The sequence below is a fragment of the Oncorhynchus gorbuscha genome, linkage group LG05, assembly GCF_021184085.1.
Source record: "Oncorhynchus gorbuscha isolate QuinsamMale2020 ecotype Even-year linkage group LG05, OgorEven_v1.0, whole genome shotgun sequence".
In the NCBI taxonomy this organism is placed as follows: Eukaryota; Metazoa; Chordata; class Actinopteri; order Salmoniformes; family Salmonidae; genus Oncorhynchus; species Oncorhynchus gorbuscha.
The window spans coordinates 80,397,406-80,418,674 of NC_060177.1; the positions used below are offsets into that span (position 1 = coordinate 80,397,406).

Sequence of the window (21,269 nt, forward strand, 5' to 3'; positions counted from 1 at the left end):
AATGCAAAGTCAGAAAGTAGAACATATAAAAGCAGTCTTTCCTATATTGTGAGAAATAAGTCTACGCTGTAAGTGAAATCTGCTTGGTGTTACGGGTTTTCTTGTTATCTGTTTATTATAGTGACCGGTGTCTGAGTTGTCACAGTGAGTGCAGACAGGTCGTCTAATGGCCATGTTAAAAACTGACCTCAGTCTGGTAATAATTAGATGACTCTGCCGCAAAAAGGATGCAAGAGAAATATAAGCATGAAAATATGGCATTAAGCAAAATAATGAGAGCGCAAAATGAATGACCGTAGTTACTAATAGTCACTGCTCGCTGTAGCGCTAAGTTTGACAAACAGCACACTCAAGTGTTCTGTCAATTAATGGGGCCATAACGATGATGTTAAAGTTAGTGTGTTTGTATAAATGGCAAGTAGATGTGCTTGTTATTCTCCCAGACATGTTGTTATTGGATCCATCTACAGTCAAATTAAGACTTAAACCAATAAGCTAGAGTATGAAATATGTATATGTTAAACGTCGATATTTATACATTAAGGTGGGACTAGGTGTGTCTGCAAGGCAAATGTTTACATTGCACCTCATCAGTCCAACAACAGATATATTGAAGTATCAGGTAACATAGAACTAGAACCATGTCTGAGCTTGTCTGTCTGTGTATGTATGGTGCATAAGTATATCTGTGTGTATATTAGAGAACCGTGCATTTCAAGGTTTCAGACTGTGGGTTTTTCGGTGTCTCAGTCTTAGTCAGAAAGAAACACCGTAAGATCTGTTCACGTATCACTTTAAGCTCTGTCAAACCAGAAAGGCCAATTTTACAGAAGCTCTTTCCTCAAGTTCCAGTCACTCATAAAAGCCAAACACAACAACTAAACATTTCTCTTCCTCAGCTTCCCTTCAAGCAAACTGTCGAACAAACGACCATGCTTGTTTTCGAGTCTGTCCCGTGAGATATTTGGCTTCCAACATTGATCAAGTAGAACAAGGCTGTCTGTGATGATTATTGACTTCATGACAAGTGGCCTCCAACCTCTACGCCCCAAGGCCTCCTGGGCGGTGTAGTTTTTCTTAAGGCGAGAGGTTGCCCAACAGGTCTGGGGTGAGGTACCCTATGGGCATGACGGGCAGGGGCTTGGAGGGAGGTTGTGGGGAACAAGTAGGGGACCTCTGGGGGGAAGGGGGGTTGAGGAGAAGGCTGTGCTGGAAATCAACATCCTGAACCACAGTGTAGTCCGAAACAGGGGGGAGGAACTGAGCAGGGGGGGAGTCAGGAAGGATGTAGGGGGACTGGTAGTCCCCTAGGAGGGTGGTAGCAGGAAGATAGGCCTCCTGGTGGGGCTTGCTCTCGGCAGAAGGTAGGGGGAAGGTGTGGTAGACCTCCCCAGGTGAGGAGGGGTCAGGGGTGCTCATCTGCCGGCCACTGCTCTCTGTCGTGTAGCCCCCTGCCTCAGGAGCAACCACCAGCAACTGAAACTTCAGCTTGTTCGTTCTCCTCTCCTCCTCTTCCTCACTCTCCTCCTCTCCTCCCTCCATTTTTCCTTTCTTATCCTTATCTGTTGTTGGAGTGTTCTCCGGGGCTCCGACCTGCTGGCCTGGCGAGAGCACCACCCCTCCGGTGGGCGTCACATCGCTGACCTGGGCATAGAAGTCCATGTTAACCCAGCTCTGAGGGCCTCCCAGCTGGGTCTGGACCAGGTGCCTCTCCCCTCCCTCTGGAGGTAAGTCTGGAGCCTGGAGCCCGGGGCATGGGACCTCCAGCACATCTAGGGATGGGGTGCTTGAGTGGCTACAGTTCCCCAAGCATGGCTCAACTTTGTTGGGTTGGCAGGACAGGAGGGCAGCCATTAACATCAGAGTCTCCTGGTCAGGCAGCTCTGGATCATAGGAGCTGGCCCGGCCAGAGTCATCATCAGGGATACTGAGAGAGGGAGGGAGAGAGAAAGAGAGAGGGGGACAGAGGGAGGGAGAGAGGGACAGAGGGAGGAGGAGAGAGAAAGAGAGAGGGGGACAGAGGGAGGGAGAGAGGGACAGAGGGAGGGGGACAGAGGGAGGGGGAGAGAGAGAAAGAGGAGGAAAGAGAGAAAGAGAGAGGGGGACAGAGGGAGGGAGAGAGGGACAGAGGGATGAGGAAAGAGAGAAAGAGGAGGAAAGAGAGAGAGAGGAAGGGGTGGAAGGGGAGAGAGTTACCTGGAGGTACCATTCCAGATCTCATCTACTTTAACGCTGATTCATGCAAAGAGGCTCCTGTAGACTGACACTTTCCGAGTATAATTTCAGAATTGTTTCACTGAACAAAGCCTGCTCCATCCTATACCTGAGGCCATGAAAGCAGCCATGGTTTGTGTGGTGGTTATTGTGACCCAGCAGTCTCTGTGAGTCTGAGCTCTGGTTGTCCTTCTCCCCAGGCTCAGGCTCGTCTGCGTCCAGCTCGATGAACTCCACCCAGGGCACGTCCTGGTACAGGTCCGGGGGGTAGGAGTGGAGAGCCCCCATACCAGCTCCACTCAGGATGAAGTTCAGCTCGTCCAGCTTTCCCTTCTGGATGGGGTGTGACAGAGGGAGAGACATGACATTTGAAATGTTATTTTTCTTTTGGAACTTCTGTGAGTGTAATGTTTACTGTACATTTTTATTATCTACTGTCTTTTTTTTCCACTTTTATTTAACCAGGTAGGCTAATTGAGAACAAGTTCTCATTTACAACTGCGACCTGGCCAAGATAAAGCATAGCAGTGTGAACAGACAACGTCACAGAGTTACACATGGAGTAAACAATAAACAAGTCAATTACACAGTATAAAAAATAAAAAAAGAGTCTATATACATTGTGTGCAAAAGGCATGAGGAGGTAGGCGAATAATTACAATTTAGCAGATTAACACTGGAGGGATAAATGATCAGATGGTCATGTGCAGGTAGAGATACTGGTGTGCAAAAGAGCAGAAAAGTAAATATATAAAAACAGTATGGGGATGAGGTAGGTAAAATAGGTGGGCTATTTACCGATGGACTATGTACAGCTGCAACGGTTGGTTAGCTGCTCAGATAGCAGATGTTTAAAGTTGGTGAGGGAGATAAAAGTCTCCAACTTCAGCGATTTTTGCAATTCGTTCCAGTCACAGGCAGCAGAGAACTGGAAGGAAAGGCGGCCAAAAGAGGTGTTGGCTTTAGGGTGATCAGTGAGATACACCTGCTGGAGCGCGTGCTACGGGTGGGTGTTGCCATCATGACCAGTAAACTGAGATAAGGTGGAGCTTTACCTAGCATGGACTTGTAGATGACCTGGAGCCAGTTGGTCTGGCGACGAATATGTAGCGAGGGCAAGCCGACTAGAGCATACAGGTCGCAGTGGTGGGTGGTATAAGGTGCTTTAGTAACAAAACGGATGGCACTGTGATAAACTGCATCCAGTTTGCTGAGTAGAGTATTAGAAGCTATTTTGTAGATGACATCGCCGAAGTCGAGGATCGGTAGGATAGTCAGTTTTACTAGGGTAAGTTTGGCGGCGTGAGTGAAGGAGGCTTTGTTGCGGAATAGAAAGCCGACTCTAGATTTGATTTTAGATTGGAGATGTTTGATATGAGTCTGGAAGGAGAGTTTACAGTTTAGCCAGACACCTAGGTACTTATAGATGTCCACATATTCTAGGTCGGAACCATCCGGGATGGTGATGCTCGTCGGGCGTGCGGGTGCAGGCAGCGAACGGTTGAAAAGCATGCATTTGGTTTTACTAGCGTTTACGAGCAGTTGGAGGCCACGGAAGGAGTGTTGTATGGCATTGAAGCTCGTCTTGCTATGGCAATGTTAACATATGTTTCCCATGCCAATAAAGCCCTCGAATGAGTGGAAAAGAGAGAGAGAGAGAGAGAGAGAGAGCCCACCACACAATAAATACTCATACAAAACCAGTTACACATCAATTAAAAACACAAGTCCAATTCCTCCTCCACAGTAACTAAACACAACAGCCTCTGAATACCCCATATACTCAAAAACAGATCAATATTGTTGACAAGATTATAATAGGCAAACTCAACACTTAGTCTCGTTGAAAACATTCCCTCCAGCATTCCCACCACATCCACAGACCCCTGTCCCCGAATACTGTTCTTCCGGGTCTTCCATATCGCTAATTTTGCTGCCCCTAACACAAAATTAAGCAACACAACTACACCCTTTTGGCTGAACCTGTACTTTGGCCCAAATATATACAGTTGGGAAGAGAACCTCTCCCAACGTTGAGAACCAATTAGTGATCAGGTCAATCATCCCGACCAAACTGGGACAGATGTGCCAGAGTTTCAGACTCAGCACAGAATGGACACCCCTCCCCAACAGTAGGATCCAGGTGTACCAGATGTATATTGGTGGCTATGGCTCCATGTATTATCCTCCATTGGAGGTTATCAATAAGCAGTTTATATAATGATCGCCAACAGCCTTTTGGGGAGGCACTTGGACCAAGCACACCCGCCCACCTCGTCGATTTCACCCCTTCCAGGGAAGAGGCATGGGACACACTTACAAATATTCTGTACATGGCCTTCTTTCCCACCTCCTTGAACTCCCCCAGCTCCGGGGTATCGAAGGAAAGCAGCATCCCCACGTCCTCCTCAAATGCCCTCGCCGCAGCACTAGCAATCAGTGCAGGAAACACAATCTAGACCCTCCTTCCACCAATCAGAATTGGAAGTGTCAGTCACATACTGCAGATGAAGCACTGGCAAGGAGTCACAGACCTCAGCGACGACCTTCCTCAGTAGGCGAGATGATCGGATCCCCGCTCTTTCTCCCAGCTCCTCCAACGATCTGCTCCGCATCAGATGACCCAGCTTGGTACACCCCACGCCTAAAAGGCATGAATGTAGGCTGGCTGAACCCAGAACACAGGACTGGATGGCAGTGTTGTGAAAAAGAGGCTCTTCAAAAAAAACACATTCCTGGTGGCGTGCAGGCGTTACAGGACTTGACAAGAACCCTCCAAGCCTGCATAACACACTCATAAAATGGAGTCAGGCCAGGCAAACCCCCCCCTCCATCTTTAAGAGGAAACGGTGCTTATCTAAGCCCAAACAGCCCGCTCTCCACATCAATATGTAGGCTGTTTTGACCCAGCTAGAACCATCTGCTTGAAATGGGGAAAGCCATGATCCTAGAGGAAATGTCCACCAGGCCTTGCCCACTCTCGTGCAGTGGCAGGTACAGGGCTGCAGCTTTAATCCAGTGTTCTCCAGACCAGAAGACATTGACAAGGGTCATCTGAAGCTCTTGTATCAGACCCTTTGGTGGCTGTAAAATCATTAGTCTGTGCTACAGGGTAGAGGCAGCAAGATTATTAGCTACCAGGACCCTTCCCCTATAAGACAGCAGGGGCAGCACCCATTTCCATCTTGACAGTCTGGCACACACTTTCTCCAATACACCCTCCCAGTTCTTTTTCTGAAAGACATCGGAGCCTAGAAAAAAAACCCAAAGTCTTCATCCCATCTCTGCCCCCCTGGTAACCGTGGAGCGTACCCCAACTGAAGCTGACCTGCCCATAGCGCTTCACTCTTTCCCCAATTGACTCTAGCTGAGGCCCCCTCATACACCTTTAGAGCGTTTGAGAGAACCTAACATCCTCACCCCCTGTAATAAAAACTGTCACGTCATCTGCATATGCAGACAGTGTTATCGTGGGACCCTTCATTACACCTGCCACAGAGAAACCAGTAAGCTTCGCTCTTAAAAAACAAAGCATTGGTTCAATCGCCATATAACTGCCCTGAAATTGGGCATCCCTGCCTGATGCCCCTTTGGACAGGGATGGGGCAACTCAAACCACCCCCCACCTTCACCATACACGAGGCCCCAGCATACAGTAAACTCATCCAAGACAAAAAAACATCCCCAAACCCAAAGGTGTTCATTGTTTTAAACAGGTACTGATGGTCCACACGATCAAAAGCCTTCTCCTGATCCAAAGAAAGTAAACCCACATTTACATCAGACAGTTTACAAATGTCTAAAACATCTCTAATCATAAACAAGTTGTCAACAATAGAGCGATCAGGTACACAGTAGGACTGGTCCTTACTCTTTCAACCTGTTTGAGAGACATTTAGAAACAATTTTGTATTCAGCGCACAGCCAAGCAACAGGTCTCCAATTTTTTGGCAACAGTGAAAGCACTGCACAGGATACAGGAAGAGAACCCTCATGAAAAGATTCACACACCACTTCATAAAAATCCTCCCCAATAGACCCCCAAAAGTGCTTATAAAACTCAGATGGTAAACCATCGATGCCAGGGGCTCGGCCTGTTGAGAGCTGCATAACTGCTGTGGACAGCTCTTGCAGTGTAATGTCAGAGTCCAATGAGTAGAAATCCACGGCACGTCGACACATTTCACTGTCATCCGTGGTTCAGGTCCCAATTGAGGAAAACCGCGTAACAACTGTTCAGTACACAGAGTCACAATCCTCCTCCTTATAGAGGGCCGAGTAGAAATCCACGGCACGTCGACACATTTCACTGTCATCCGTGGTCACCTTCCCATCAGAGAGACGAAGGTAGAACATATGTTTCAATGTCGACTGTCCGAGGTTTAAATAAAGGCGCTAGGAGCATCCATATCCTTGAGGGAAGCAAAACGAGACCTAATCAAGGCACCCTTCACTCTTTCATGCAGAAAGGACCTCAGTTCATTCTCTTGTCCTGTAAGTTCATGACTAGTCCAGGGTGGTTCTGAGTGAGCAGCTTCAATTCAATAGATTTGATGTCCTGTTCAAGGGCCTTGATAGTCTCTTTAACTTCAGTTTGAGACAGAGCAGTATATTGTTGACAAAATAATCATATTTGGGCCTTCCCAACCTCCCACCATTGTCTCAAGGACTCAAAATTCCCGTATGTAATCCTCCAACAACAAAAACCTGCCACAAAACATGACATCATGTAACAATTTAACATTAAAATACCAGTAAGATGATGACCTTTGTGGACAGGACAAGTGAATATCAACAGTAACAATATGATGATCAGAGAAACCCACAGGCGTAATGTCACACCTTCCAACCCTACTACAGTAGTGATCAGATACATACAACCTGTCTAACCTTCCAACCCTACTACAGTAGTGCTCAGATACATACAACCTGTCTAACCTTCCAACCCTAACAGTATTGCTTCCAACCCTAACCTTCCAACCCTTCTACAGTAGTGATCAGATACATACAACCTAACAACCTGTCTAATACATACAACCTTCCCTTCCAACCCTACTACAGTAGTGATCAGATACATACAACCTGTCTAACCTTGCTGCACTGACACGACCTTCATGAACTTTTAACCATGTGTACTGCCTAACTTTTGCATTCCTTACTCTCCACACATCAGAAAGCTCAAACTCAGTTAATAGACCAGACAGGCAAGTGGCTGACCACAGGTGAGGTTCTTCAGCGGTGCGATCAACAGTAAAATCCACTGTACAGTTCCAGTCCCCCCCTAAAACCATACACCCCTCTTGATCACACTGTCTTAAGGTTTCCTTTATTTGATCAAAAACAACAATACGCTCTGTACCCTCATTAGCAGCAGACACATAAAAACATATATTAATGACTCCAACCTAAGTGTATGTAAACTTCCCACTTCAACTGTGTATTTGTGTTTTAAGCAGGTATAAAAAAAGAAGAGAATACATATTTTAAGTAATGTTTCAATTGCAATTCTGGCTCTAGGTAAAACAAGTCAAATAAATACATAATGACGTATGTGAATGTATGTGGCTATGAGAAGTGTAACGTGTATGACAGGGATAATGTGCAACATGTTGAGTGTGTAAGGACCCATTTCTATTTTTTATACAGCAGTCCTGTGTATTGAAGACAAGTTTCCCCTCTGAAACATTCAACTTCCTCCTATGCTGGCATTATCACTCTCCATTAGGGTTGCAAAGGGTCAGAAACTTTCCAGGAAATTTTCCATGGGAAGATAAGCCTGGGAATTTTGCTTAAATTCATCAAAAGAAATGTGCTTATAACATTTTACCTTTTTTAGTGGGATACACATACGTCAAATATAGGTCTTTTTGCATATTTTGGTTAAACTATCCCCAATTCAATGGAATTGCAACCCTCTGCATGCACAGTGCACGCTTCCATCACATGTACAGCTGGTTCTCAAGATCTTGCACACTAATGAGATGCTATTGAGCCCACACTACTACACTGTCTGAGCCAAGGACTACATGCTTTCTGGTAAGTTTTGATTACAATACTGGGTGGGTGAATATATTTTATGACATACATTATTATTTGTTAACTAGTAAATAGTAGCCTACAGCAGTGTGTTTAAATAATTTCTAACTTGTTAACAATTTCTGCTAGTTATTTTTTGCTACCATGTGGGTTTTAGCTTGCTTGAGCCTGCTAACCGAGGAGTGTAATTCACCTGTTTCCATACATGTTTCATTTTAAAATACGTATCTTACAAAGCAGTTGTTTAATCTAACTGCTTAACTATTTATCTGTACATGGAATTGTATTGGGTTTAAAATACGAAAATGCCACAGGCACTATCTGATGTGTGGAGACATTAAACTGCAGAAAATGTAGAAGGAAAAGCTGTGTATATTTGCAAATATTGTGCCAAATCATATGTGAAGAATGCAACACAGATGCAGAATCATCTGGCCAAGTGCATAAAGTTCCCTCATCGCTCACAATAAGCAACCTCTGACAAAAGTCCCTCTACTTCTATTCGAGGTGAAAATTGTTAATCAGACACCTTATCGATAGCAACAGCTCATGGTCCTCCTGGAATCAATATTTTTATTTGACTCAATGGAGGAACATCGTCTGATAAATAGTGATGAATGTATCGCTCGAGCTGTGTATGCAACTGGTTCACCTCTGATGCTCACAGTCAATGTGTATTGGGAGAGATTTGTGAATGTTCTTCGCCCAGTATACACCCCTCCAACCAGACATGCTTTATCTACTCATTTGCTGGATGCAGATTTCAACAGAGTTTAAGTGAAGGTCAAGCAAATCATAGAGAAAGCAGACTGTATTGCAATCATCTCTGATGGGTGGTTGAATGTTTGTGGGCAAGGAATAATTAACTACATCATCTCCACCCCTCAACCAGTATTCTACAAGAGCACAGACACAAGGCACCACAGACATAACGGTCTCTACATTGCAAATGAGCTGAAGGCAGTCATCAATTACCTTGGACCACAGAAGGTTTTTGCACTGGTGACAGACAATGCTGCAAACATGGGTAGACCAAACAAGGCTGCTTGTTCTACCCTCACATCACACCCATTGGCTGTGCTGCCCATGCATTGAATTTTCTCCTCAAGGACATCATGGCACTGAAAAGAATGGATATACTCTACAAGAGAGCCAAGGAAATGGTTAGGTATGTGAAGGGTCATCAAGTTATAGCAGCAACCTTCCTCACCAGGTTGCTGGTGAGGTAGCAGATTCACTTGGCGCTGGTGAGCACCAAGTGAGAAGAATAAGAGCACCACATTGAAGCTGCTCAGCAACACCCATTGGGGTGGTGTTGTCATGTTTGACAGTCTCCTGGCGGGGAAGGAGTCTCTCCAAGAAATGGCCATATCACAGTCTGCCGATATGGACAGCCCCATCAAGAGGATCCCCCTGGATGATGTATTTTGGGAGAGAGTGGTAAGCAGCCTGAAACTCCTGAAACCGGTAGCAGTTGTCATTGCACGGATTGAGGGAGACAATGCCATCCTGTCTGGTCTGATGTTCAGACTCTGCTTGCAGATGTAAGAGAAGAAATATGTACAGCCCTGCCCACTTCACTGTTGCTCCAAGCAGAGGAAAGCATCCTGTCTGGTGCAGAGATCAACAAGGCCAATAGTGTCATCACTACCATGTCTCGCCACCTTGTCCTGGATGAGGGCAAGGTTCTTGGCAGTCTGGCAAAGTACAATTCCAAGCAAGGGCTTTGGGATGGAGATGCAATATGGCAGTCTTGCCAACATATCTCATCAGCTACCTGGTAGGGACTTTGTGGATCTGAGGCTCTTTCCCCTGTTGTCTCTATCATCCTCCAAATCCCACCAACATCAGCCGCCTCGGAGTGCAACTGGTTCTTGTTTGGGAACACACACACACCAAAGCACGCAACAGGTTGACCAATACAAGGTTTGAAAATTTGGTGGCCGTCCGGGCAAATTTTTGCCTTTTTGAGCCTGACAACGAGCCATCCTCAACAAGGTTGGAAAGTGACAGTGAAGATGAGGCTTTAGAGTCTGTTGTTCAAGAGGTGGACATTGAGGAGGTCCAGGGAGAAGACATGGAAGCCTGAGAGGAAGACAACCAAAGCTTTTGTTTCTAGACTATGATTTTAAAGATGTATGTTGAAAACGTTTTTGGGAGATGTGATGGATCATTGGGGATCATTCAATATTCCATTTATTTTGTTGTTCAGTGAAATCATCCCATGTTTAGAGTCAACTCATTTAATTAAAGTTCAATTTGTAACTAAATATATGTATTTTTCTATTGGAAGGATTTAATCATTTACAATTATGTTTACTTATGATAAGGTAAAATGTTTCTGTTTCTGTCTCCATATGATATGGTAAATATATCCAATACAAAAACCATCTACATTTAAATGGTATTAATATTAATTTGCATATATTTCCGTTAATTCCTACAGAAAGTTTCCACCTGAATATTCCCCAAAATGTGCAACCCTACCCTCCATCTTATCAATTGTCTCTAAATTGTAAAGTATACAATATGTTGTACCGTATATGCTGTTGTCCTAAGATCCAGTCCTTAAAATAGTATAAGAGCATCTTGAACTCTGACCACTGAAAAGTATAGTGGAGCAGAGAGAGTTTATAAATTGGCTATAAAAAAACTCCATGCATTTCCAAGGACAAAATTGATGGTCTTTGCGTTTCATTGCCAAGCCCTCATGTGTACCCACAAAGCCTATTATTATTATAATATCAATAATTTAGATTCTATTTCTATGTGCGTACCCTGGTCATTTCCAGTCCTATCATATTACTTACTGTGTTTTATTGCCTCTTCATAGGGACACTGAGTGGTTTCCTCTTCATAGGGACACCGAGTGGTTTCCTCTTCATAGGGACACTGAGTGGTTTCCTCTTCATAGGGACACTGAGTGGTTTCCTCTTCATAGGGACACTGAGTGGTTTCCTCTTCATAGGGACACTGAGTGGTTTCCTCTTCATAGGGACACTGAGTGTCTATGCAGTTTTTTGTTTTTTTTACGTGTTATTTCTTACATTAGTACCCCAGGTCATCTTAGGTTTCATTACATACAGTCGAGAAGAACTACTGAATATAAGATCAGCGTCAACTCACCATCAGTACGACCAAGAATATGTTTTCCGCGACGCGGATCCTGTGTTCTGCCTTACAAACAGGACAACGGAATGGATCGCATGCAGCGACCCAAGGAAACGACTCCGAAAAAGAGGGAAACGCGGCAGTGTTCTGGTCAGACTCCGAAAAAGGGCACATCGCGCACCACTTCCCAGTATTCTTCTTGCCAATGTCCAGTCTCTCGACAACAAGGTTGATGAAATCCGAGAAAGGGTAGCATTCCAGAGGGACATCAGAGACTGCAACGTTCTCTGCTTTACGGAAACATGGCTTACTGGGAAGACGCTATCCAGGGCGGTGCAGCCAACGGGTTTCTCCACGCATCGCGCCGACAGAAACAAACATCTCTCTGGTAAGAAGAGTGGCGGGGGCGTATGCCTCATGACTAACGGGACATGGTGTGATGAAGGAAACATACAGGAACTCAAATCCTTCTGTTCACCTGATTTAGAATTCCTCACAATCAAATGTAGACCGCATTATCTTCCAAGAGAATTCTCTTCGATTATAATCACAGCCGTATATATCCCCCCCAAGCAGACACATCGATGGCTCTGAACGAACTTTATTTAACTCTTTGCAAACTGGAAAACATTTATCCGGAGGCTGCATTCATTGTAGCTGGGGATTTTAACAAAGCCAATCTGAAAACAAGACTCCCTAAATTTTATCAGCATATCGATTGCGCAACCAGGGGTGGTAAAACCTTGGCTCATTGTTACTCTAACTTCCGCGACGCATATAAGGCCCTGCCCCGCCCCCCTTTCGGAAAAGCTGACCACGACTCCATTTTGCTGATCCCTGCCTACAGGCAGAAATTAAAACAAGAGGCTCCCACGCTGAGGTCTGTCCAACGCTGGTCAGACCAAGCTGACTCTACACTCCAAGACTGCTTCCATCAAGTGGACTGGGACATGTTTCGTATTGCGTCAGATGGGAATATTGACGAATACGCTGATTCGGTGTGCGAGTTCATTAGAACGTGCGTCGAAGATGTCGTTCCCATAGCAACGATAAAAACATTCCCTAACCAGAAACCGTGGATGATGGCAGCATTCGCGTGAAACTGAAAGCGCGAACCACTGCTTTTAATCAGGGCAAGGTGTCTGGCAACATGACTGAATACAAACAGTGCAGCTATTCCCTCCGTAAGGCTATCAAACAAGCTAAGCGTCAGTACAGAGACAAAGTGGAATCTCAATTCAATGGCTCAGACACAAGAGGCATGTGGCAGGGTCTACAGTCAATCACGGACTACAGGAAGAAATCCAGCCCAGTCACAGACCAGGATGTCTTGCTCCCAGGCAGACTAAATAACTTTTTTGCCCGCTTTGAGGACAATACAGTGCCACTGACACGGCCTGCAACGGAAACATGCGGTCTCTCCTTCACTGCAGCCGAGGTGAGTAAGACATTTAAACGTGTTAACCCTCGCAAGGCTGCAGGCCCAGACGGCATCCCCAGCCGCGCCCTCAGAGCATGCGCAGACCAGCTGGCCTGTGTGTTTACGGACATATTCAATCAATCCCTATACCAGTCTGCTGTTCCCAAATGCTTCAAGAGGGCCACCATTGTTCCTGTTCCCAAGAAAGCTAAGGTAACTGAGCTAAACGACTACCGCCCCGTAGCACTCACTTCCGTCATCATGAAGTGCTTTGAGAGACTAGTCAAGGACCATATCACCTCCACCCTACCTGACACCCTAGACCCACTCCAATTTGCTTACCACCCAAATAGGTCCACAGACGATGCAATCTCAACCACACTGCACACTGCCCTAACCCACCTGGACAAGAGGAATACCTATGTGAGAATGCTGTTCATCGACTACAGCTCGGCATTCAACACCATAGTACCCTCCAAGCTCGTCATCAAGCTCGAGACCCTGGGTCTCGACCCCGCCCTGTGCAACTGGGTACTGGACTTCCTGACGGGCCGCCGCCAGGTGGTGAGGGTAGGTAACAACATCTCCTCCCCGCTGATCCTCAACACGGGGGCCCCACAAGGGTGCGTTCTGAGCCCTCTCCTGTACTCCCTGTTCACCCACGACTGCGTGGCCACGCACGCTTCCAACTCAATCATCAAGTTTGCGGACGACACAACAGTGGTAGGCTTGATTACCAACAACGACGAGACGGCCTACAGGGAGGAGGTGAGGGCCCTCGGAGTGTGGTGTCAGGAAAATAACCTCACACTCAACGTCAACAAAACTAAGGAGATGATTGTGGACTTCAGGAAACAGCAGAGGGAACACCCCCTATCCACATCGATGGAACAGTAGTGGAGAGGGTAGCTAGTTTTAAGTTCCTCGGCATACACATCACAGACAAACTGAATTGGTCCACTCACACTGACAGCGTCGTGAAGAAGGCGCAGCAGCGCCTATTCAACCTCAGGAGGCTGAAGAAATTTGGCTTGTCACCAAAAGCACTCACAAACTTCTACAGATGCACAATCGAGAGCATCCTGGCGGGCTGTATCACCGCCTGGTACGGCAACTGCTCCGCCCTCAACCGTAAGGCTCTCCAGAGGGTAGTGAGGACTGCACAACGCATCACTGGGGGCAAACTACCTGCCCTCCAGGACACCTACACCACCCGTTGTTACAGGAAGGCCATAAAGATCATCAAGGACATCAACCACCCGAACCACTGCCTGTTCACCCCGCTATCATCCAGAAGGCGAGGTCAGTACAGGTGCATCAAAGCTGGGACCGAGAGACTGAAAAACAGCTTCTATCTCAAGGCCATCAGACTGTTAAACAGCCACCACTAACATTGAGTGGCTGCTGCCAACACACTGTCATTGACACTGACCCAACTCCAGCCATTTTAATAATGGGAATTGATGGGAAATGATGTAAATATATCACTAGCCACTTTAAACAATGCTACCTTATATAATGTTACTTACCCTACATTATTCATCTCATATGCATATGTATATACTGTACTCTACATCATCGACTGCATCCTTATGTAACACATGTATCACTAGCCACTTTAACTATGCCACTTTGTTTACTTTGTCTACACACTCATCTCATATATATATATACTGTACTCGATACCATCTACTGTATGCTGCTCTGTACCATCACTCATTCATATATCCTTATGTACATGTTCCTTATCCCCATACACTGTGTATAAGACAGTAGTTTTGGAATTGTTAGTTAGATTACTTGTCGGTTATCATTGCACTGTCGGAACTAGAAGCACAAGCATTTCGCTACACTCGCATTAACATCTGCTAACCATGTGTATGTGACAAATAAAATTTGATTTGATTTGATTTGAGTGGTTTCCTCTTTATAGGGACACTGAGTGGTTTCCTCTTCATAGGGACACAGAGTGGTTTCCTCTTCATAGGGACACAGAGTGGTTTCCTCTTCATAGGGACACAGAGTGGTTTCCTCTTCATAGGGACACAGAGTGGTTTCCTCTTCATAGGGACACAGTGGTTTCCTCTTCATAGGGACACAGAGTGGTTTCCTCTTCATAGGGACACAGAGTGGTTTCCTCTTCATAGGGACACTGAGTGGTTTCCTCTTCATAGGGACACTGAGTGGTTTCCTCTTCATAGGGACACTGAGTGGTTTCCTCTTCATAGGGACACTGAGTGGTTTCCTCTTCATAGGGACACTGAGTGGTTTCCTCTTCATAGGGACACTGAGTGGTTTCCTCTTCATAGGGACACTGAGTGGTTTCCTCTTCATAGGGACACTGAGTGGTTTCCTGTTCATAGGGACACTGAGTGGTTTCCTCTTTATATGGACACTGAGTGGTTTCCTCTTTATATGGACACTGAGTGGTTTCCTCTTTATATGGACACTGAGTGGTTTCCTCTTTATATGGACACTGAGTGGTTTCCTCTTCATAGGGACACTGAGTGGTTTCCTCTTTATAGGGACACTGAGTGGTTTCCTCTTTATAGGGACACTGAGTGGTTTCCTCTTCATAGGGACACTGAATGGTTTCCTCTTCATAGGGACACTGAGTGGTTTCCTGTTCATAGGGACACTGAGTGGTTTACTTGAGCTACTGTACAAGTGGTGGGGTTGTTTGAAAAGTACATGTTCCTCATCAACAGCAGCCCACATCCAATTTTATCAGCACACCAACACAAAGACACCTGGTCACACCTGGTCACAACCACACATCCTCCTCCCCTTAGCTCGTATCTCTAGAGCATATAAAATCAAATCTTCTTGGTCACATAATTCGTAAAGAACAGGTGTAGACTAACAGTGAAATGCTTATTTATGGGCCTTCCCAACAATTGAGAGAGAGAGAAAATAGAGAACTAATATAAAAGTAATAATAAAAACACAACAAGTAATCTCTTATAGTATGTCATTGTTCAACTTCCTACTCAAACCATGTTTTGAATTAACATCAATGTGGATTATGTGTTTTCATCATATGTACATATGGCTTATGATACGCTACATGACCAAAATTATGTGGACACCTGCTCTTCGAAAATCTCATTCCAAAATCATGGGCAATAATATGGAGTTGGTCCCCCCTTTGCTGTTATAGCCTCCACTCGTCTGGGAAGGCTTTCCACTAAATGTTGAAACATTGCTGCGGGGATTTGCTTGCTTTTAGCCACAAGAGCATTATTGAGGTCGGGCACTGATGTTGGGCAATTAGGCTTGGTTCATATTCGGCATTCCAATTCACCCCAAAGGTGTTTGATGGGGTTGTGGTCAGGGCTCTGTGCAAGCCAGTCAAGTTCTTCCACAACGAACGACAAACCATTTCTGTATGGATCTTGCTTTGCACAGGGGCATTGTCATGCTGAAACAGGAAAGGGCCTTCCCCAAAGTTGGAAGCACAGAATCGTCTAGAATGTCATTGTATGCTGTAGAGTAAATGTTTCCCTTCACTGGAACCAAAGGACCTAACCTGAATCATTAAAAACAGCCTCCTCCACCAAACAGTCCACGTGTAATCACGCCAGACCAGGACCCCCACATCTGGGTTTTTAACCTGCAGGATATGGTGGGGTTATGGTATGGGCAGGCATAAACTATGGAAACAAACACAATTACACTTAATTGATGGCAATTTAAATCCAGAGAGATACTGTGACAAGATCCTGAGGCCCATTGTCGTGCCATTCATCCGCCGCCATCACCTCATGTTTCAGCATGATAAGCCACGGCCCCATGTCGCAAGGATCTGAACACAATTCTTGGAAGCTGAAAATGTACCAGTTCTTCCATGGCCTGCATACTCACCAGACATGTCACCCATTGAGAACGTTTGGGATGCTCTGGATCGACAGCATGTTCCAGTTCCCGCCAATATTAGCAACTTCGCACAGCCATTGAAGAGGAGTGGGACAACATTCCACAGGCCACAATCAACAGCCTGATCAACTTTATGTGAAGGAGATGTGTCGCACTGCATGAGGCAAATGGTGGTCACACCAGGTACTGACTGACTGGTTTTCTAATCCACACCCCTACCTTTTTATAGGTATCTTTTTAAACTTTTTTTATTTTACCTTTATTTAACCAGGCAAGTCAGTTAAGAACAGATTCTTATTTTCAATGACGGCCTAGGAACAGTGGGTTAACTGCCTGTTCAGGGGCAGAACGACAGATTTGTACCTTGTCAGCTCGGGGGTTTGGACTTTCCGGTTACAAGTCCAACGCTCTAACCACTAGGCTACCCTGCCCTCCCAATCTGTGACCAACAGATGCATATATGTATTCCCAGTCATTTGAAATCCATAAATTAGGGCCTAAAATGTATTTAAATTGACTGATTTCCTTAAATGAACTCTAAATAGGTAAAATCTTAGAAATTGTTGCCTGCATTTATATTTTTGTTGAGTATAATAATCTGTAATGCACTCTGAGCCATAACAATTCACACTTGTTTTTACATCCTAAATAGTTGATAGCATGCACGCAATGTTTGTTGTCTTACCTTAAGCAGTGCTGGATCTATCCCTTTGATTTTGGGTGCAGGGACAGGAGGCAGCAGAATCACCATCAATCTGAGAGGAAGAGGAAGAGATGAGATGAAGATGACTGTGTGTGTATGTGTGTGTGTGTGCACATGCCTGTGTGTGTGTGCGCGCATGCCTGTGTGTGTGTGCGCATGCCTGTGTGTGTGTCCTCACCTCTGCTGCTGAGAGAAGATGATGAGCATGAGGAGAATGGCCACGCCCACAGCCCCGAAGATCAGGACCAGAGTCACAGGGAATGTTGACTCTAGAACAGGATCATCATCATCAACTTAATCATCATCATCGTCTTCATCACGGCCATCATCATCATCATCATGGACCATCATTATCATTATCATCATGACCACCAACATATCTTATAATGAATGTTACGGATACAGTTATCCTGTGTGTGTGTGTATCCTGTGTGTGTTTCTTTTCTCTCCTTCTCCCCTCACAGGTGAAAATCCTCACTCCCCAATCAGTCAACAATCAATCATCAATCAGAAGACACACCTCCTCCTATTTCCTGACCTATCACAGTTCCTTCCCCATGGTTTAAAAAACCCCATCATTTGTTTGTTCTAAAGCTCAGCTCAGCTCAATCTCTCTGTAAATGCCATGTCTGTAGGTCTCTGTGTTTCACTCTCGCGTTGTGTCTTAACCTCTCTTTTGTTTAAAGCACCTCCATAGCACTTTGTCATCACCTGTGAGTATTGTTTTTGGTTATGGTGTTTGTTTGTTTGCTGGTGGGAAAAGGGGAAACCAAGACAAGTCGCCCATGGGCATACACTACCCGTAGGTGAACTTTGTTAAATACACTAGTTAGAACTGGGCGGACCACCCACTGTATTTTTGGTTAGTTAGTTAGCTGTTGTTAAAGTAGGCTAGTCTAGCTTAGGGGTGTGTTTTTGTATATTTATTGTTTCTTTCCTTGGGTCCAGCTCAGCCCCTTTTCCTGCTCCCCCATTACCGTGTATTTATAAATAAACCTAGAGTTTGACGGTAGATTTCTGTTGTCGTGGTTATTTCGTTCACACTTTTACTTTGTCACAAAAATAATTTGCATGAGTTATGTTACGGGTCTCATTACCATCCCCCCTAGACTGTCGGGCCAAAAGGGATTCGTAACAATGAAGAACACTTAACCATTGTCATTATGCAGTGATACTATCTTATCCTTGCACAAGATGGCTGCCATGTTTGTTCCCAGGGACGGCAGTTGAAAAATCTGTCTGAAATGGGCACTTTTACAGTAATGTTGATTAATGTGCACTGTCTCTGTAAAACTACATTTAATAGTGTAAACAACACTGCCCCTCTTCCCTCTACCTCAACATGAGCCACCCTGTCTGACTCCACCCAGACCCCGCTCTACCACGCCCTGCCTGGCCCCAACCTGCCCTGCCTGAACCCACCTGACCCCAACCTCTCACCTTTATTGGGAATCTCTGGCACGTGGACAAAGATGACATCACTGAACTCCCCAAAGTTATTGAAGGCCCTCATTGCACAGTGCACACGCACCTCGTACGCCTCTCCTGTCTGAAGGCCGTAGATAGACTGCTGGGTGCCAAACTCATGCTCCAACTGAGAGAGAGACGGGGAAGAGGGAGACATGGGAAAAAACATTCGTAAGAGAGGAATATGATGTAAAGCTATGAAATGTCCAAATAAAAAGTTATTATGTCTCAGAGTAAATGTGTTTCTATATACAGTCTTCTGTGCCACAAACAAACTTCGCCGATTGAGGCAGTCAACAACAGAATCTCTCCACTTGTTTGTGTCTATGAGAGGTTGATCTGTCAGTGACCTTCCCTGGCCTTGCCTTCTAACTCCTCTGACCCCTGCCCCTCAACCATACCCTGTTTTCCCAGAAGGCCTAGCTCTGGCTTCCGCTACGGCCCCATCAAAGCTACAGAGGCAGTTGGGTAATAGGCCATCAGGGTGTGTGTGTGTGTGTGTGTCCCTGTGACTCACCACTTTCCAGTGTGAGCTGTTCCTCCTCCTGTACTGGACTTCATACACCAGTGTCAACCATCCAACTGATACGTCGGCCGAGGGCGGGGGTTCCCAGCTCGCCATGATGTCATAGTTCAGGCCCGACCGGCTGATGTTCAGCAGCGTCCAATTCAGAGCCACTGGCGGGTCAGGGTGCACTGGCAGGGACGAAAGGGCATAGGTCAGTATATGAATGACTGGCCAATAAATGACCAATAGTGTAAAGTGGTTTCCTTCTCCATATGCATTATGTACTGATGAGACAAGTCAACCAATTTAGAATTGTCTTCAACATAAACCTCAATTGGTTTAATCATGTGTTTTTGAGATGGACTGGGACAAAGCCTGTACCCCTTGTGGCTCCCAGGACCAAAATCTCAAGTTTCGCTGCTAGTCTATAGACCAGGGGTCCCCAACTACATTCAGCCGCCGGCAGATTGTTTCTTGAGCGGAGGGTCGAGGGGCCAGAACATAATTATAAATCACTTGTACACTGCAAATGGACCGCAATAAGCCCAAACAGATACAGTATTTGACTAAATATAATCATTTCAAACCTTGATGACATTGGGATACGTTCACGTGTCTCTATGGGAAGACTTGGGAACAGATTTCCTACATCACTTTGAGCTGATTTCCTGCTGATTTTGTTCCTGATGTATTTTCTGTCCAACAATAAAATATTTTAACTCAATTATTTATTTAAGAGTTCATTTATTTACTTTTACATGGGGGGCCAAATAAAATAATCCGCGGGCCGCCAGTTGGGGAACCCTGCTATAGAAAATGTCTATCACATTGTCCACCTTACATTAGAAGAGCATGTCTGACACCTGTCCCCGCCAGTGTACCTGTATCCACTAGTCCAGGTGTGAAACCTCCGAATAATAACAACAGCTGCTGCTACGATCAATCATTATCATCGGTTCTATTCTGACTGAGGATTGTCCTCCCCTCCTTCTGTTCATCCCTGCTGTCATCTTTCATTTCACCTCTGAACACAGGGTTTCTGGTAGAAACGGCCTCCATCCCTCAGCTATCGTTAGTCTCACATGCTGATCGTCCTTCTCTGCTTTTGGAGGGGTGGGATGAAGAAGTTGCTTTACAATATTTCATTATTTTTCCTACGGTGTCCGTCTAATATGGATCCTTGTCATTTCCACACATGTTCCCACTGTTAGGTAAATTCGATACAGTATATTAAAACTGTGGGAGCGTGGTCTGACATTGACCAACATGCAACAGGACAATGCTGTTGTCCTAGTATTTCTGATAACGTGTTGGCCCTCTCGGCCTTACTGCTCCTGGTCCTCCTGGGAGCCCAGTGTGCTTACAGGTTTTCATTTCAACCCAATTACTCCTGTCAACATGATTTAACGAAACCGTAATCAACCCCTCGTCCCACGACATGTTTGGATGGCCCCTCAACCAATCAGGTAGATGGATGCAACAAAGTGTTAAAGTCAACTGCCACTGATGATGTCAAGACTGAGACTTGATGACAATTGTGTATTTCAAACAGTCAAGTTCTGGATTTTTTAAAAGACATCAGTGGCTTCCAGAAAATGAACAGGGATTTCATTGAGAACCCCACCCAGTAGGTAAGCCAGTCAGGCTCATTCAGATTCCTCAGTTCTGCATCTGGGCATAAAGAAGTGTCTAGGGGCTATCAACTAAGTGTTGTTAAGTACAACAGTCCATATTAGCATGTCTCTGTTGTGCCCTCACCAATGTCCTGCAATTCGAAGCACAAGGTATCGTAGGTTTTGTTCTGGCGTTCAGAGTGGAGCCGCACACAGTATTTGATCCAGATAACCGTGTTGTTCTTATTAAAGAAGCACTCGTTCTTCACAGAGGAGGAGTAGTCAGGGCACTCCTTCCATTCCTTCGTCAAGTCATTCCTA

At 45.4% G+C, this 21,269-nt stretch overlaps 1 protein-coding gene across 2 annotated transcripts in view; it reads right to left on the reverse strand.

Annotated features, from left to right (window-relative positions):
- Window positions 1-782: 782 nt before the first annotated feature.
- LOC124036563 (growth hormone receptor-like) overlaps window positions 783-21,269 on the reverse strand; it is a 103,595-nt gene continuing 83,108 nt past the window's right edge. For both annotated transcript variants that reach the window (XM_046351283.1, XM_046351284.1), the window contains exons 4-10: window positions 21,094-21,266; window positions 19,345-19,523; window positions 18,801-18,954; window positions 17,539-17,629; window positions 17,343-17,412; window positions 2,324-2,547; window positions 783-1,927 (exon numbers count right to left, since the gene is read on the reverse strand). In XM_046351283.1, coding sequence (XP_046207239.1) covers window positions 1,078-1,927; window positions 2,324-2,547; window positions 17,343-17,412; window positions 17,539-17,629; window positions 18,801-18,954; window positions 19,345-19,523; window positions 21,094-21,266 — 1,741 coding nt within the window. In that variant the 3' untranslated portion in view covers window positions 783-1,077. The remainder of the gene's footprint in view (window positions 1,928-2,323; window positions 2,548-17,342; window positions 17,413-17,538; window positions 17,630-18,800; window positions 18,955-19,344; window positions 19,524-21,093; window positions 21,267-21,269) is intronic.